At 33.6% G+C, this 19,852-nt stretch overlaps 2 protein-coding genes across 2 annotated transcripts; both read left to right on the top strand.

Moving 5' to 3' along the window:
* The first annotated feature begins 337 nt into the window (after positions 1-337).
* LOC105696006 (antichymotrypsin-2) lies at positions 338-17,684 on the top strand. The gene is made up of 10 exons (XM_012418114.2): positions 338-491; positions 621-742; positions 10,608-10,790; positions 11,953-12,163; positions 13,602-13,754; positions 14,054-14,115; positions 14,761-14,946; positions 15,410-15,536; positions 16,605-16,663; positions 16,814-17,684. Exons 1-10 carry the CDS (start codon positions 479-481, stop codon positions 17,093-17,095), a joined length of 1,398 nt encoding a protein of 465 aa, XP_012273537.1. The 5' UTR covers positions 338-478; the 3' UTR covers positions 17,096-17,684.
* Positions 5,445-8,391, top strand: LOC105696029 (factor VIII intron 22 protein). Its single transcript, XM_012418166.1, has 7 exons — positions 5,445-5,635; positions 5,759-5,805; positions 6,042-6,244; positions 6,752-6,953; positions 7,240-7,348; positions 7,467-7,585; positions 7,822-8,391. The coding sequence occupies exons 1-7, from the start codon at positions 5,547-5,549 to the stop codon at positions 7,989-7,991; spliced, it is 939 nt and encodes a 312-aa protein (XP_012273589.1). The 5' UTR covers positions 5,445-5,546; the 3' UTR covers positions 7,992-8,391.
* Positions 17,685-19,852: the final 2,168 nt, after the last annotated feature.

Raw genomic sequence — 19,852 nt, 5'->3', positions numbered from 1 at the left:
CTGAAAGGCTTTCAAAAAAAGTAATTTTGCTTTACAAAATGTATTTAGCGAAGGTCTTATTACATCACAGGTATTCTTCACAGGAATTTATTGTAATAATAGGGTTACTGTTTTAAACGTTCTATTTATTCATTGTTGCACATAGAGTGATATCGATGTATCGATCAACTCCTCGATGTCCTTCGATTTCTTTCAACAAACATTTGATATACATCGTAGAGGCCAAATAGTCGTGACTACAATTTCGTCGTAACTACCTGTACTCATTATCAAGGAATTATATGACTTTGTCGTGAAACACGTTCAACGATTGTTGCCTTTATTATAGTGATGACGGATCACCTCATTTCTATATGTACTAACAATTTCGATTTATCCGGTTCGAAATGCACAATTGTTGGCGTTATTTTTAAAAACCTTTCTTTAACTAAATCTGAATCGGTTAAACATTTTACTTGTCGAGCAGCCCATATTCAAAATGATGCGCTCAAGTAAGTATAGCTTTTCTGAGCTTGTCGAATAATGCAAAAAAGAAGTCATGTAGACATATAAATGTTGATACCGATAAACAATAGTTCATTGGTAAATGAAATATACCATTCATGTTGTTCCTTTTTCAGTAATATTTGCTATAGTAGCATTCGTCTTCTTTATTGGAATTGAAAAGGACGTTTTGGCGAAACATGAGTGTCCTCCTGAAATAAACAATTACGTTAAAAACTTTTCCACCCGGTTCTACCAGGTAATGGTTTTAAATTATATAAATAAATAGTGATAATATGGGGCTGNGGTTGGCGGTTACGGATTAAAATTTATAAAATATATGAAATTCGTTACAGAATCAACTTTTATTACGTTTCCTATCATTTATTTTATTTACAAACATCAAATTTCTTATAAACATTCACTACAGCCTTCTCTCCGATTTAAACTTGCCGCTGCTGCATTTCGTGGTACCCGACCCCACCACCTGGCGGCGCCATATACAGGAGGAAGGCATTCTTGTCCGCCAGTGTACACTGGCATTCATCGATGGTTTCCTCGCAGACCTACTGCCCTCTCCAGCCACACCGCGTTCTAACGGCGGGAGCAGCGCGGAATTGGAATCGCCAAAGGGGTAGAATGGATTTCCTAAAGGTGTAGAACGTAAATATATAAGAGACATGAAATCATGATTCCGCTTTTATGTCCGAAAGTGGATGCATTGTAAATTTCTCTATGGTATTTCACATTGGCGCGACGAAGATACGCGATGGCCGGCTCTCCATCATTGTTCCACCCACAGAAATACTACACCTGCGCTTGTTTAAGGTGATGTGAAAGTGGCGCCGAAGAGGTTTTGTTTATAAAACTTTTCTCCCAACTCGGTTTACCGGAAGTTTGAAACGTTATAACGTGAATAGGGAGACTATAAGGAAGGTCCCGAAACTCATGAAATTTCAATTCTTTTCAAATTTGTTTATAGGTATTTTAAAAATAGTTCATAAAAAATAAAATTTCTCGAGTTTCAGGATCTACCTTAGGGTCTCCATATTCACGTTTTAAAGTATGAAACGATTTGAGACACCCAGTTCTATGAAATGTTTTATGAACGATTGAGCTTTCGGATGCCACTTTCATATCCCCTTAAGGTGAAATGAAACCCCCTTCAAGTCAGTTGATTTGAATACAACACTTATTTTTAAGGGTATTAGACCAAACTCTCCGAAACTTTGACACATCGCTACTGATCATCTAAGAATTGTCCTGACACATTCAAAATTTGGATTTTTTAACAAATTTGTTCACTCAGCCCAGACCAAAACCAAAATGGCGTCGAGCTCTCATATTTCGATCGATATACAATTATCGAAGGCTATGATCCGACTACTGAGGCCCGATTCTCAAGTATGTACATACATATACACATATTGTCACATGTATGCATATTCCTTAATTGCTGATAAATATACTAGTTCATTAGGATGCTTCCATGAAACTACGCAAAATGTTCGAACAGGTTTCTACCTTTATTTTTATAAAAATACAAAAGACATTGAAATCAAACATAATGTATTATTTCTATAACATGCAAAGAATATATAATTTCTGCATGGATAAAACAAAATGATGTTAATAAAAATTACAACATATATCTCTAGCACATGTAGCATAATAATTTCTGCATAGATAAAACAAAATGATGTTAATAAAAAATACAACATATTTCTCTAGCGTGTAGCATAATAATTTCTGCATATTTAAATAAAAAGACACTCATAAAAACAACTTATAACATATATAGATCAAAATCTCTTATACATCGAAGCATCTAAAAGGGTCAGACGATGCTGTGATACTTAGACAATCCATGGAACTGAATACCTTCTTTCGTTGAGAAAATTGATCCTATTTTCATATTGTATTCGATACATCACACTGATAAATGTGAAGTTGCAAAACTTGATAATAAAAATGAACCAAATTCCAAGTGAATTGTGTTACGAAGTTCCAGAAATCAAGAGTAATTGTGATGGGAAACCAACTTCAAAGTGAAACTAATTGAGCACAGTATTACGAAAACTTACTGGACTTGGACAAAGTGAATAATATTCATTCTAACAGCATGCACCGTCCAAGCATGGGATCTATGCCTTCTTTTACAAGCAGAAGCTCACAGCATTGCATCGCCTTGATCATCGAAAATACATTAGAAACATAACTTTTAAAATGCGACTTGCAGCGATGAAAAGAAACAAAATGATCGGAGAGAATATGCTGAATAATCCTAATTGTAAAGACCACCGTTTTTAACACTCAACTTTGAGCAATGAGTACGAAGTACTAAAAACGAATATGCTATATAAAATCTTAAAGACATTACTTTTAACTGCGCACGTGTCGTTTAGCGGAATTGATATTGAGCCTCTTCCTTATAAGACTGTATCACTGCTGACAGGACCTAATGTTTTCAGCATTCTTGTGAATAATATCATTGAGTAAATCAGTATATGCTGTTAGTTCTTTATATTTTGGCATCTTTATAACTATGTCCAGATTCCCAGCAATAAATTCAACAGTCTTAGATCTCAATTCCTTTAAATTATGTTGATACGCAAGGATAGCAATGTCTACCGAGTTTTCTATTTCCAAATCTTTAAATAAAACATTCATGCAAGTCGTCTTCAGTGATTCGATGTCGTACTTGTCAGCAAGATATATTAATTCTTGAGCCCTGTTTTCCACTTTTGCACTGGATCCGAGGTACAAAAACTCAAGCATTAACTCCATTAAAGTAGGATCTTCCACATCCTTTATGTCAATCACTACATCTTTATTTCCCTCTTGCATATCGCTCTCGAACATTTTTTGGAATACAAGACTGTTTGCAGCGAGTACACTCCTATGCGATGGAAATTTCCTATCGGAGATCGTTAATGTTACATCGCTGAAATTGCCACTTGTCCACAAGTACCTTGAGGGACTGCTGATATCTTTCTCTACACAGCATTGTAAACTTTTATTTTCGCAACTCAATAACAGATTCGTCATAAGGTAAAATCTACATTGCAAAGTAACTGTATCGGAAAAAGTATCAACTTTAGTGGACAACAGTTTAAACTGATCTAAAATCCACGCAGAACCTTTAGAGGCTGTCAGGGTTCCTGAATTACATTTCTTCATCCATTTTACTGTACCATTTTGGTTGAGATATAAAAATGTTATTTCACAGGACACGTATGCTGGAACTCTATCAGAACTGCTGAATACTTTCCTTTCATTTGAATAATAATCTTTATTGGGCAAGTCATTAATTTTTAATTTTCCACATGGACCTACAGAAAGAGTCAATGTCTCCTTAGTAGCATGGTAACTTAGTTTTAAGAACCATTGAAAAGGGGAATCTCCAGCAGGAAACCGTGCTGATTCAACTTCACCTTCATTGTGTATTATTAGACTAAAATCATGGAAGGTACACACGTGGGTGTATAGTTGTTTCTCATATTTCACGCTGCCCACAGAGCTGCTGACATGCCGATACAAATCCATCTCTGGTCCGGCTTCTCAATTCTGACTTAATATATCTGAAACAATATTCAAAACTGTTAACACAATAACGAAATTAATCCCTTAACACTTTATTTGCTACATATGAATTAACTTCTGAAATGTGATTTAGATATCTGAAACAATATTCAAAACTGTTAACACAATAACGAAATTAATCCCTTAACACTTTATTTGCTACATATTAATCAAATACGCACAATATACCGGCTAATTCAATTCAGACTCGACTTTGTTTAGGGTCCTTAGCGGCTTTGGGAAAGAACTGATTAATAGATGCTGCTAGAAAAAGTACTTATTTATCGACTCTAGGTAAGCGTTAAATTCTTCAATTCAAACCAATTAGGGACATTTACCTTCACCAAAATGTTGAACGAAGGGTCAGACAATTTGAATTCCAGAATGCCAGGTCGACAAACACACTTGCATGAGTATCGTTAGGATAAAGAGGGAACTCCCACTAGGGATGTTCGATTCCGATTCGATTCTTTAAAAAATCGATTCTTTTGGTAAAAGAATCGATTTTTAGAATCGATACCTTACCCTCAGAATCAAGAAACTGATTCTTTTTGACTGAAACGGTAGAGGGGAGAAATTCGCTTCGCTCATTGGTTGCTGTTAGGCAACAACGACAAGATTGGCTACTGAAACTGAGCGTCGTGACGTACTTCCGTCGTAACTGACTACCAGCAGAGAGCCGATATTGAGGTATTGCGACGTAGTGGAGGGTAGAGTTCGAAAATTCTCGGTAACATCATCTCTGGTAACATTAAATTGGAGAAGGTAACTGTGAAACATACCGTAAGTTACCGGGAACATTGAGAATTTAAGAGAACGTTAATTTTGTTATGTATACTTTAGGTTTCTTCGTTTAAATAACTTTTTTTTTTTCAATCAACTTCAAAGTTCAAGCTAAAGAGTAATAATTACTATTAGAAAATATTGATTATAGGGTCGTATTTACCTCCAGCTAGAAATATTCACGTATGTACAACTTCACGGAAAATTCCATGCGATTTGTTTCAAACGAACTGATATTTCATTCTGCGACGAAGCGAATGGGAGGTTTTGATTGGCTACGGAAAACGTACAACGGAAATTCCCCTCTACGATGTTTCTCTATAGCTAATCGAAACCTCTCGTTCGCTCTGTTGAAAAATTCAAATTCTCATAATTTCTCGATAAAAAAGGCTTTGGAGAAATGACCGATAAGTTCCCGGGAATTTCTCTTCGTTTCTGACGTAACTTACTGGATTTAGAACTCTAAGTGGGGGTTCTTTAGTGTATATCCCACCCACAAGGGAGCGTTGAAGATCGTATACGCAAAAATACATTGCGGTTTTATGGGACCTTCCGCTCTATCTAATACTCTTTGTTCTAAGGTTGGAAGGTAAACAAATAGTAAGGGATATCAATATTTTAATTCTCGTTCAAGTAACTGATTCAGAATTCATTCTGCTGAACGAAGAATATGGTATAAGTTTGTATTTAAATTAAGGATGGCTCACGCGGGTCAGAGTACCCGTAAAATCAAGGAATGCAATGAATTTCTCACTCAATTCCATGCGATATCCAGCAAGTTGAAAAAGTGAGGTTTTACAATAATTATTATTTAGTTACTACGGATTGATTAATTTTGCCAAGTGTATGGTATACGTGAACCTGTCGGATTAGGGATTTTCCAGTTAATTATTAAATACTTTTATTTCAGGCGTTTTTTGAAAAAGCCAAATGTTAGTGAAGCAAGCGAGCAGTTCGGTAAGTTATTTAATCCTGTTTTATCTTTTGATCTTGGTGTTACTTACCGTTTAATATTAAGTAAAATATTTCAAAACTTAACAACTCTTTTTGTTAGTTCCACATGTATACAAATTATCAATGTTGCAGTCTTGAAATTGATATGTATGAAAATTAACAGAATTTATTATTGAAGAGTGGCAAAATGACAATTTTAATATTTCATATATCATATTTAATTAGTTTTGTAATTTTAGGAGCTTTGGCAACTCAATGTGAACAGAAAGAACTGTGGCAATATGCGGGGTTATGTTGGCTAGCGGCAGCTCGTTGCCAAGGTACATTGGGAAACGGTCCATCGGAAATAAACCTTCTAACAAAGGCAGGAAGACAATTTCTCATTTCTGAAAAGAAGAACTGCGACATTGGGTGTCCGTCCATGGGCCAGGAAGATCTACAGGTTTATATTTTAATATTTAAGTATTGCAAAATCACATAAGACCATAGTATTAATAGATAGGAGGCATGAGTATAACTTTTCTTTTCATAATAAACCCAACCAGTAAAAGTGAAGCAAAGCTAAATACAATAAACTGCAAAGTTTACATCAAATACATTGTTGGAAAGGTAGCTTTTGCAGCAACATTTTAAACACACGGCGGGTAAATGTTAGTATCAGACGTGGACAGTGCAGATGCCTTGCGTTCAAGTTTTCAGCTATTATAACTTGTCTTCTTCAATTGTCTTTCTAAGGCAGGTAACTTCAGCATTTAAAGAAATTGAGAATATTAATTACGATGTTTGTCATTTAAAGAAAAGTTTCTTATTTTGTTTTGTAATTGCTTTGAAAAAGGGTATTCGTTTTTAATTTACAGAGATAAACCTATGATAAAGACATACTCTATGTTTTCATCCTATTTGTGTACTGCTTTATTTTTAGAATTACTCAAAATATTGAATATTTCAGGCAGCTGTAAGTTGCTTCGGTCATGCATTAGCTCGAAGCAGTGACCAGCCAGGATTCAGTACGATGTCAGCTGGATTAGCAATGGAGTTAGCTTTAGCTCTTGGCCCAACTTCTGCAGGAATCCAGCAGTTGCGCACTGCTATTTCAATGCAGAAAACACCGCAGGCAATTAACACACTTGCCTCTTATTACATTAAGCAAGGTGCGAGCAATTAGTAAAATAATTGTTACTGTAACAAAACGGTGAAATCTATTTAATATTAATTTCATCGCAATTACTATCAGATGACAAATGCATGTACAAACTTTTATCAGAAATTTTATTTACAATTTAATATTGATATCCAGTTTCCATTGAGATCTCTTAGTAGTAGTAGTAAAGCTTCTTATAGCATTTTTAAGCACTTTTTTATCTCGGGAAGTTTTAAGGAACTTAAATTTCAGAAATTCAAAATTGTAATTAACCTTTGTAAATTTATATTATTCAGGTGATTATGTAGGTGCTCTTCAAGTTCTAACAGAGTTCGTGGATCTAATTGAGGGATGTATCGGTCCAGGAACTATTTCTCGTGGGAACTACAGTGTTATTCTACACAGGTTTGTAGTTTGACTCTTACAATCTTCATGTAACACATTTTTATACATGACACGACCTGCTCTGATAAGTTTGGTAATATTCAGTTCTTATTCTCCGTGTATTTTGTATCATCCACAGATGTGAAATCAGCAGAGTGCTTTTACTGCTTATATTACAACCAACACCACAGAGGTTGCCATCGTCTGTTGAACAAGTCCTAGAAAAATATGCTTGGATTGAAGAAGGAACGAACAGTGGTAAGTAATTTTTTTGCAAAGCCTGAACGTTATTAATTATTAAAAAAAAACTGGTACATTTTCCATTCTTGTTTAGACTAAATTTCAAAATTTTTATAGAACAAAATACTTTCAGTGAACATTACTAATGATTACTAACCGTCGACTAATTTCTGCATGTTGTTTCAGTGAGAAAATTTTATATAAATTACTATCTTGTAGTTATGTAACGATTAATGTAATCCATTGTTTTATAGTGCCAGGAATGTGCGAGGACGAACTGTTATTATTGCAATCATTGGTTTTGGCTTGTCAGTCACGAGACCATCAAGCTCTACTTGAACTGGAAGGGGAATTATGGCCTTACTTGGATGCGGAACAAAAAGAATTACTGAGAAAATTAGTGCAAACATTAGGTTTTCAATGAACTTGGTACAACAAAACATTTTTTGTCTGCATGTATAGATGCAGGATGAGTTTAGTCAGAATCAAATAGGAAACATAGTACAGAGATAGTCTATAGGCAATGGAAACGACTTTTGATGAGCTGATTTTGTGATATTGATCGAACGATGTGATTATCAAAAACGAAGAAAGAATTCATTAAGGAATATTTTACAGAAATTAAACGGAAAAGAATCGCGTCTTGTCCATTGAAACTGGAGAATTTGTTCGATTTTGTTATCGTAGATCTGATTGACTAAGTAAAAGAATTATTATTTTTATAGTTATTTACAAATGTATGAGTATTTTATTGTTAACGTGTTATTTAGTTCTTATATATCTTTCTCATTGCCTATTACACTTCTCACTATATTTCTCATTACCGCATAATTTCTCGATAAAAAAGGCTTTGGAGAAATGACCGATAAGTTCCCGGGAATTTCTCTTCGTTTCTGACGTAACTTACTGGATTTAGAACTCTAAGTGGGGGTTCTTTAGTGTATATCCCACCCACAAGGGAGCGTTGAAGATCGTATACGCAAAAATACATTGCGGTTTTATGGGNAAAGGTATTGCATTTTCTCTTATTTAATTTCTTTTTAAGGAACAAACACCGGTAATTCCGGAATAATAATATATATGGAAAATAAGAAATTTTCATTATCCAAAAAATCTGTAAAATGATCGTAACCCATGTCTTTTATTTTCATTACTTATATTATTATTATATTCAAACTCAGAAAATTGTAGTTTAGCTTTTGATTGTATTTTACGGAATATTTAATAACGTTCTTGTACAGAAGTCATATTGTTTGACTGACGTTTTTATCATAAGCTTATCATGGAATGAGCTTTGCAAGAAAGAATGCAGGGAACAAAATGTATCTATAAAGAGATTGTTTAGAATACTAACAAGGATATTTTGTGCAAATTAAAGTTTAGGGCGATTTTGAAATTTGAATTTTAAGTTAACTTTAATCTAGATGCAAATTTTGTAACGTGTTGTTAATGGTTTCCTTCAATTATCGGCAGTTGGGATTGAAAGAAATATTCGACGAGAAAGCTGACTTTTCAATGATAGCGAAAAAGGCTCTTAAAGTTGGCAAATTCATTCATAAAGCTGTCATGGAATTGGACGAAGAAGGCTGTGATGAGTCAGGTAAATCAATCGGAATGTTCAATACATATCCTAGTATAGATCCTTAAGGTGAAGTGAAACATGTCGAGGAACTTGATCGACGTAGGTAAAAAAGATTTTTCTAAATACCTACGTTGCCGACGTTCGTTTTTATATTGACAGTTGTGTCGAATTATATTGGGTATTGTACCAAATGGCATAGTCTACCTCTCGTTTTTGTACATTAATTATAAAGAAATCGAAGTAAAACTCCAGAAATCCTCTGGATTCATGCTTTCTGGGGCCCTAATTGACTGCAGAGGGACTCCCTGCGCCAGTTTCATTATTATATTGTTGGTCCTTATCGTCTCATTGTACATATAGTTGAAACATTGCTATTAATTTAAAGTATTTGTAATTAATTACATAATTGAGGTTTGAAAAGCGTTTATATTATTGAGAGGTGTATTTAAGGTGAAGTACCCAGTGAACACTGTTATATAACTGTTGGGTAAATGTTACGTTTTCGAAAGTAACACATTATATAGCATAAAAGTAACATGGAAGTTATTATTTCCCACTCAGTAAGGTAACATGTTATGTAACATGTTACATTAATGTTATAATTTCAGTTACCTTAATATAATATTAATTTTTCATCCATTTAATAAAAAAGATGACGCAATTTTATTCAAAATTATATAATTTTATATTTTTAATTATTTTTTGGTACTTGACAATAGTTAGATATTAAATGACAAATCAGAGTTTCAATGAAATTATGTAATGATAAACTATCTGATTTTACTTAAAGACAATTAGGATTTCATTCGACTAGCAAACAATGACTGATAATGTATATGCGCGTACGAATTAAAGTCACATTTTTTCATACGAGTAGTAAACAAAATATGACATATATTAATCTTATGACATTTGACGATGAATTATGACAATGACGATGACGATGATGTAATAAAATAAATGACAGCACTAATGTAGTTCCGTTTTGTTACAAATATGTGCTGCATATACACAGTAATATCAGGACAGTAACATAATGTAAGATGAGAGTAACAAAGTTATGCTACATTTATATAGATATGATAGTAATAAATGTTATGTAACCTGTTAACTCCATGTTACATAACTGTTAAGTTACTGCATTGTAACAAATGTCATGTAACTAGTTAGCTCTATGTTACGTAACTGTCAGGTTATTACATTGTAACAAACGTTATATTATTTGTTAGTTTTAAGTTACGTAACTGTTAGGTTCGGTGTTCAGTGGGTGGACGCCATTTTGGTTCTGGTCTAGGCAGGGTCAAACATTTTTTTCGAATATTATAAACTCATTATTACAAACTAATATTTATTATTCGTTAATAATGTCTTCCCAATGATGCTTCATTTTTACAGGAGGAAGAGATTTATAACTGTTCGATTTAATGAGATCAATAAACGATTGATTTGCTATTTCAGAAAGTCGCAGAATCCGAAGATGGCAATATGTGCGTATCTCCTCTTAGTGTGGCCATGGTGATGGTAATGGTCCTTTTTGGTTCGGATGGTCACACTGCCAAGGAATTGCGTAAAGCACTCCATTTTTCTGCTGAGGAAAAGGATACCAAAGAGGGTTTCCAGAAATTTGTCGAAAGCACCTTCGTAAGTTCAATATTTCCTTTTTTTTCAAGTAAAACTCCTTATGTGGCGCCCGAGTCTCGACCATTTGTCTTAAGGAAGAATGTGGTGCTCATGAAATTTCATTAAAAAAAGAGAATGTACTCTTGGTTCTTGTGTGATAAATAAAAATTGTTGTTGATCAAAATGAAATTTCACTCGCACCACGTTTTTTCTTAGGGCTTTTTCTTAGCGTTTTTTCATAATCACGTGCTGAAGTTTCCAACGATTCGGTGCACCCAGTTTCATATCGCCTTAAGGTGATATGAAAGGGTCATTCTATATATATAAAACGTCAAAATATTCATAAAACTTTTCTCCAAACTGGGCAAACCAAATTATCTGAACCTTTAAGACGTGATTATGGAAACCCTAAGGAAGAACGCTATGCTCGTGAAATTTCATTTTTCGAAAAAAATGTCTTTTGTTTGGTTCTTGTTCGAGATAAATATAAATTATTTGTCGAAAAATGAAATTTCACAAGCATCGTGTTCTTCCTTAGGGCCTCCATAATCACGCGTTAAAGTTTCCAACGATTCGGTGCATCCGCTATGCTCGTGAAATTTCATTTCTCGCAAAAAAGTCTTTTGTTTGGTTCTTGTGCGACATAAATACAAATTATTTGTCGAAAAATAAAATTTCACGAACATTGCGTTCTTCCTTAGGACCTTCATAATCACGTGTTAAAGTTTAAAACGATTTGGTGCATCCGCTATGCTCGTGAAATTTCATTTCTCGCAAAAACGTCTTTTGCTTGGTTTTTGTGCGAGATAAATACAAATTATTTGTCGAAAAATGAAATTTCACAAGCATCGCGTTCTTCCTTAGGATCTCCATAATCACGTGTTAAAGTCTCCAACGATTCGGTGCATCCGTTATGCTCGTGAAATTTCATTTCTCGCAAAAAAGTCTTTTGTTTGGTTCTTGTGCGAGATAAACATAAATTATTTGTCGAAAAATGAAATTTCACAAGCATCGCGTTCTTCCTTAGGGCCTTCATAATCACGTGTTAGGCGATACAAAAGGCTTGTTTTATATACACACATAATATATACATAAGATATCCTTTTATATATACATAAAACGAGCCTTTTGTATCGCCTTATATTACTCACCTTGTCTGCTAACGTCATTTTTCCTTTTGCAGCACAGTAAAGGGGTGGAGTTGCAAAGTATGAGCAATATTATCTTCTCGAATCAGTTATCCTTGAAGCACGAGTACAAAGATCTAATCGAATCGACTTTTCACTCCATAAGCCAACAATTCGACTATTCGAAGAGGAAAGAAGTAACAAAAGAAATCAACAACTGGTTTTCACAGAAGATGCATGAGCGTGTTCGCGATATCGTCTCTCCGGGTTAGTTCTTTCATCAGTATCTTGAATTAGAACAGATAGTTAATCCCCAGCAAGCGTATTAATCTACATCTTATTATTTCACTACATGAAATATTTCACAACGAGTAAAGTGGAAGGAATTATTTGACATGTTATAATTTATACATTTCGGCCAGAGGGGGTATTTCTTGATCAAGAAAAATGTATTTTATTACTTGATGTTTGACCAACAAAAGTTGTAAAATTAAGGTGAAGTGAAACACGTCGAGGAACTTGATCGACGACGATAAAGAAAATTTTTCTAAATGCCTACGTTGCCGACGTTCGTTTTTATATCGACAGCTGTGTCGAATTATATTGGGTATTGTACCAAATGGTATACTCCACCTGTCGTTTTCGTACAATAATTATCAAGAAATCGAGGTAAAACTCCAGAAATCCTCTGGATTCATGCTTTCTGGGGCCCTAATTGACTGCAGAGGGACTCCCTGCGCCATCTGTGATTTCCAGGTCAATTAAATTTTCACTCCGAGACCTCGTATTACCATCGTTTTAGCAAAGAAGCGCATACAACACTTTTTTTGCCTTTATCCCGTTCAAGTGCGAGTTTATCAATTACCAGAGTGTTCTAAATTGTCGTAAAATTGCCCTGACTCTTTCGTTTCTCATATCAGAGCCTTCGATAATTGTATATTGATTGAAATATGAGAGCTCGACGCCATCTTGGTTCCGGTCTGGACTGTTAAAAAATTTTGTTAAAAAATCCAAATTTTGAATGTGTCAGGACAATTTTTAGATGATCAGGCGTGACGTGTCAAAGTTTCGGACAGTTTGATCCAATACCCTTTAAAAAAAGTGTTGTATTCGAATCGACTGATTTGAGAGGGGTTTCACTTCACCTTAAGCATTCAGCATTCTCTTGCGATCGTTGGTGAAAGTATTTGCCATATTTTCCCATCTGACTCTGTAATATTACGTTTTTACGGTATTCTAAATTCTTCGAGCCAGGTCCTGAAAATCATCATTTTCAATTCTAACCCTAGTAGCATAGAATAATTTCTAAGTATTTCATTGTAATCTTTACTAAATATCTCGAGCGACAGATTTTTTAAGATTTCGAATGAAATCTACAAAAAATCTTAAAAAAATCTGTCGCTCGTGATATTTAGCAGAGATTACATAGAAATATTTAGAAATTATTCTATCTTATCAAGGAAGGAAATCATTTTTCCTGATTTCTGAGTTAGTAACTTCTTGAATGTATGTACATATTCGGCTCGAAATTCTGGCGAAAAGAAACTCGATCTCGTGCACATGAACTGCTCGGTAAAAAACTGCTACACCTAGATATCGAAATTGTGCATTTCAACGCTTTTGTGTGAAAGAGTAGAATCCCGAAATCTGGGAAATTCGGCGAGTACTCTATTGCCTAATTTTAGAAATTATGTTGTTCTCGCAGATTGTCTCAGCGACTCGTCATCCATGCTGTTGACCAATGCCTTTTACTTCAAGGGCTCGTGGGATGCTTTCTTCAATTTAAGCGATACCGAGGACAGGGCTTTTCATGTAAATGAGAAAATTGTCAAACACGTACCGACCATGTTCACATCTGGTACTTTCAAATACGGAAAATTGGAAGAATTGAATGCCAAATTCATTGAATTGCCGTTTAAGGTATGTTATAAATAAGTTCCCTTGTAACAACGAATATTGGTAATATACCCATCAAACACAATTACGTAATAATAATATAATTATTACATAACATTCGTTACATGTAATGTTTTCAAATTTGAAAAATTGGGAGAATTGAATGCCAAATTCATTGAATTGCCGTTTAAGGTATGTTATAAATAAGTTCCCTTGTAACAACGAATATTGTCAAACACGTACCGACCATGTTCACATCTGGTACTTTCAAATACGGAAAATTGGAAGAATTGAATGCCAAATTCATTGAATTGCCGTTTAAGGTATGTTATAAATAAGTTCCCTTGTAACAACGAATATTGGTAATATACCTATCAAACACAATTACGTAATAATAATATAACTATTACATAATATTTGAAACATGTAATGTTTTCAAATACGGAAAATTGAAAGAATTGAATGCCAAATTCATTGAATTGCCGTTTAAGGTATGTTATAAATAAGGGTTTTGAATTAGTTTCCTTATAACAACGAATATTGATAATATACCCATCAAACACAATTACGTAATAATAATATAATTATTACATAACATTCGTTACATGTAATGTTTTCAAATTCGAAAAATTGGGAGAATTGAATGTAAATTCATTGAATTGCCGTTTAAGGTATGTTATAAATAAGGGTTTTAAATTAGTTCCCTTATAACAACGAATATTGGTAATATATCCATCAAACACAGTTACGTAGTAATAATATGTAAAATAAATGCAAATAAATCTTTGAAGTATTGGCAAATTCTGTCTCGGTTTGAGGGTAATGTATTCTTTGAGAAATTGACATAATGTAATATTTTGTAAAGAAATTATTTCTTTTCTTTACACATTTAAACTGAAAAAGGGGAGAAGCTTGTTTAAAAGTTAAATAACGTGTGATAAGAGTTTTTTATAATTATGTTTTTTCAGGGAAAGGACATGAGTGCTTTCATATTTCTTCCAAAAGATATAAATGGTCTTCCAGAACTTGAGAAAAAACTGCATAAAATAGACCTTCAAGAATTATCTAAAAACGCAATAAAGAAGAAGATTCGACTCTACTTGCCGAAATTCAAGATCGAATCCAAACTAAGGCTCGGCGAAGCTTTGAAAAAGGTATTGCATTTTCTCTTATTTAATTTCTTTTTAAGGAACAAACACCGGTAATTCCGGAATAATAATATATATGGAAAATAAGAAATTTTCATTATCCAAAAAATCTGTAAAATGATCGTAACCCATGTCTTTTATTTTCATTACTTATATTATTATTATATTCAAACTCAGAAAATTGTAGTTTAGCTTTTGATTGTATTTTACGGAATATTTAATAACGTTCTTGTACAGAAGTCATATTGTTTGACTGACGTTTTTATCATAAGCTTATCATGGAATGAGCTTTGCAAGAAAGAATGCAGGGAACAAAATGTATCTATAAAGAGATTGTTTAGAATACTAACAAGGATATTTTGTGCAAATTAAAGTTTAGGGCGATTTTGAAATTTGAATTTTAAGTTAACTTTAATCTAGATGCAAATTTTGTAACGTGTTGTTAATGGTTTCCTTCAATTATCGGCAGTTGGGATTGAAAGAAATATTCGACGAGAAAGCTGACTTTTCAATGATAGCGAAAAAGGCTCTTAAAGTTGGCAAATTCATTCATAAAGCTGTCATGGAATTGGACGAAGAAGGCTGTGATGAGTCAGGTAAATCAATCGGAATGTTCAATACATATCCTAGTATAGATCCTTAAGGTGAAGTGAAACATGTCGAGGAACTTGATCGACGTAGGTAAAAAAGATTTTTCTAAATACCTACGTTGCCGACGTTCGTTTTTATATTGACAGTTGTGTCGAATTATATTGGGTATTGTACCAAATGGCATAGTCTACCTCTCGTTTTTGTACATTAATTATAAAGAAATCGAAGTAAAACTCCAGAAATCCTCTGGATTCATGCTTTCTGGGGCCCTAAATGACTGCAGAGGAACCCCCTGCGCCATCTGTGATTTCCGTGTCAACTAAATTTTTACTCTGAGACTTCGTGTTACCATTTCCTTTAGCATAGCAGTTCATAAGACACTTTTTTCGCCTTTTTCTGCCTTTATCCCGTTCAAATACGAGTTTATCGGTTACAAGAGTGTTCTAAATTGTCGTACAATTGTCCTGACACTTTAATTTCATATATGAGAACCTTCAATAATTGGATATTGATTGAGATATGAGAGCTCGACGCCATTTTCATGTGTCTAAGTTTTAGACGGTCCGATCTAATACCCTTAAAAAAAATGTTTTATTCGAATTGTCTGACTTGAGGGGTGTTTCACTTCACCTTAAGGTGATGTGAAAGTGGCATCGAAGAGGTTTTGTTTATAAAACTTTTCTCCCTACTCGATTTACCGAATAGTTTGAAACTTTACAACGTGAATAGGGAGACTATAAGGGAGGTCCTGAAACTCATGAAATTTCAATTCTTTCCATATTTGTTTATAGGTATTTTAAAAATAGTTTATGAAAAATGAACTTTCGCGAGTTTCAGGACCTACCTTAGGGTCTCCATATTCACGTTTTAAAGTATGAAACGATTCGAGACACCCAGTTCTATGAAAAGTTTTATGAACGATTGAGCATTCGGATGCCACTTTCACATCCCCTTAAGGCCAATAGTTTACGATGTAAAGCGGTAAATTAAGTGCCAAGTGAATGTTTTTTCGGATCATTTTAAATCTTCAACGCTTGTTGCGCCTTTTTATTAAAGTTTTATGAATATTTCAGAATCTGAGAAACAGCACGAGGAAGAAAAGAAAGAAAAGGAAGATAAGGAAGAGAAGAAAGACAAGGAAGAAAAGGAAGAGAAAAAGCATAAGGAAGACAAGGAAGAAAAAGAAGAGAAAAAACATAAGGAAGACAAGGAGGAAAAGGAAGAGAAGAAACATAAGGAAGACAAGGAGGAGAAGGAAGAGAAAAAACATAAGGAGGAGAAGGAAGAAAAAGAAGAGAAAAAACATAAGGACGAGGACAAGGAGGAGAAGGAAGAGAAAAAACACAAGGAGGAGAAGGAAGAAAAGGAAGAGAAAAAACATAAGGACGAGGACAAAGACGAGAAAGAGGAGAAACATAAGGAAGATGACAAAGACGAGAAAGATAGTAAACACGAGGAAGATGATTCAAAATGGCATAATTTCGAAGCCGATCATCCGTTCCTTGTAACAGTACACAACAATGGAGTCCCAGTCTGCTGTTCCCGAGTTTGCAATCCTAACTAAAAGATGGAGTTCCATCATCAAGGTCCTGACAAAAATCATCACTTTATGACTGTTTAAACAGTCAAGTTTTCTTGTTATATAGTTAAAGCGTGTGTGTTTGCTTTTTAGTTCCGCGTATCTCTGTAAAGATGACGCGTTAACTTACTTTCTTGCAAGCTAGATACATTCATGGATAAACACTATGCACGTTTTATAAAAAATAGAAATATTATGGGCTTATTACACATACGTTTCGACAAGTCTAAGAGGTATTAAGAAGAATGCTTCTAATAAGATTTACGTCTTAAAGCGAAAAAAATAAGATTAGATAATTACAATTTGGCTTATAAAATTTCGCTAGAACGGTGTAAATATTGTTTCGGTGTTATAAATTAATTTGTTAGAAAATCATGTAAAACTTATTACATATTTATTCCTTGATGATTTGAATATTCTTTAAACATTATATTATGTTCTAAAGGTTTATATGTAAGTCTGGATTGAACATTTGGAATAATTTTAAGAAAGAAAACTAAACGTTTTGTGAATGAGCTGAGTTATTAAAAATATGTCTAAACATGTGCAATAAATATTTTAATGGCTTATCGAATTTGCCGACATAACTATTTTTCATAAACAACTTTAAATATTTTCTCCTGAAATTCTGGTAGGAATGGGGATTAAATAAATACAATCTATAGCTGAATGGTAACATGCTATAACCAGTGCACCGATATTAATTATTATAGTCATACACCGGGTAACCTGAAATTAAATGTAAATCTGTTAACATATTATTTTCCCTAAGTTACATGAGCAAACAAATAGTTAATCATTATGCACTGATAATGACAAAATTTAACTAATTGATGGATGATTTGAAATCTTAATATATTTTAATAATGCCAAACGGCAAACAAACTATATTTCACAAGGGCGGATTAAAAAATTCTTATTTATGCAGTTTGATAAAATTGTATTAAAAAGGTGTTAATAATATTATTAAAGATATTAAAGGTCGAACTGTCCTAATAACTAGATCAGAAAAAGCGTTGGAAAATTGTTTAATTCCGTAAGAACGACGCGTTAGAAATTCGAAATGAATTGTTTGAGTATCTGGAACTATCTTAGCATTTTCATAATTACCTGTTAAAATTTCAGGTGAATCGGTTTATTTATCTTTAAAACGAATTATCCGTGCAACTGACCGTTCAGCGTCATGTCTTTTTGTTCCCTTCAGTTGCCACTAGGCGCGTATGAGTGTTTCTCCTTTGAAGTGTTTATAACATTCTGCGTGTAATTGGTAACGCATACCATCCAGCTAATGAAACTGGGAATCCAAATTCGTTAGGGTACACGTGTTAGAATTTCAGATGAATCGGTTTATCTATCTTCAAAATAAATTATCCGCGCAAACGACCGTTCAGCGTCATGTCTTTTTAGTTCCCTTCAGTTGCCACTAGGCGCGCATGAGTGTTTCTTCTTTGAAGTGTTTTTAACATTCTGCGCATAATTGTTAACGCATAATACCATCCAGCTAATGAAAATGGGAATCCAAATTCGTGTTAGGTACACAGTGACATTTAGTACCTCCAATATTTCAAGCAACATTCAGACGTCCCTTGAGTTACATATGAAGAATATATTAGCATGTTTCACAAACTTGTAACATTTACTTCTTCCCTGCGCAGAAAAGCAAGTACATCGATTAATTCAATAGTAGTTAATAAAAATTACTGGCTACAATTAAACAACGCCATTTGTATCGCTCGAACAAATTCGATACGCAACGCTTACAGAGAGCACAATCACGAAGCCTAAAAGTCCTCCAATTGTTAACAAACTTTATCGATAACATAACATGAAATTTTATTTATAAATATTCCTCAACATGGATGTACAATTTGTGGTTATCGCGAAATACATTTTATAAATGCCTAACGAACATCTATTCGATCTCCTCTAAATGTCCAATAAGCTCTTTTCACTGACATTCATTTAATAAACAGCAAGTTATTAAAAAATTAACGATGCTATAGTCGTTCGAATGTCATCGAAGATTAGCATAGCTGAACTTTTAACAATTATAAGTATTATATAAACGTAGCATGGTACCGATTTCACGTATATTTCGGGCAAAGAAATTAAAGTGGGTCCTTCAAATGACTTCTTTTATTCTCATGAATAATAAAAAATGGTTCAGAAAGAAGTTGGTTAGATTCTATGAAAGATAACACTCGTTAATTACTTTTTAAAGATGTTTTCAAGGTCAGCGCCATTTTTAAAATATACTTAAACTTAAATCATTTATTTTAATTTGGATTTTTTGTCTTGTGAGTTGTAGAGATAATGGAGACGAATTCATTGATCATAATTAAGTAACGTTTAAATGTTTTGTTGAGATATTTTAATTTATAATATGAGAATAACGAGCATTTTATCACTCGAAATTCATTCTTTCATCAAATTGCGTAACGCGCATTATTCCCATTTTTGAAGCACGATGTTTTACAAAAGGTTTGTCGAAAAATCACTTAAATATGGTCGATACGTTTTTCTTTCATTTCTTATAGAACATTTGGTAAGAATACAAAAGTCAGAATCTAGTAAAGTACCACTCAAATCATGAAGATGAATTTTTTTAAATTGCGCGATGCCCCTAGTAGCATAGAATAATTTCTAAATATTTCTTTCTAATCTTTGCTAAATATCTCAAGCGACAGATTTTTGTAATATTTCTTGTAGATTTCATTCGAAGACATCTGAAATATTTGTTGA

The sequence above is a fragment of the Orussus abietinus genome, unplaced genomic scaffold (genome assembly GCF_000612105.2).
Source record: "Orussus abietinus isolate OABI.00-Male unplaced genomic scaffold, Oabi_2.0 scaffold872, whole genome shotgun sequence".
Taxonomy (NCBI): Eukaryota; Metazoa; Arthropoda; class Insecta; order Hymenoptera; family Orussidae; genus Orussus; species Orussus abietinus.
The sequence above is the reverse complement of the archived record's forward strand: the minus strand, read 5'-3'. Positions and strand labels throughout refer to the sequence as shown.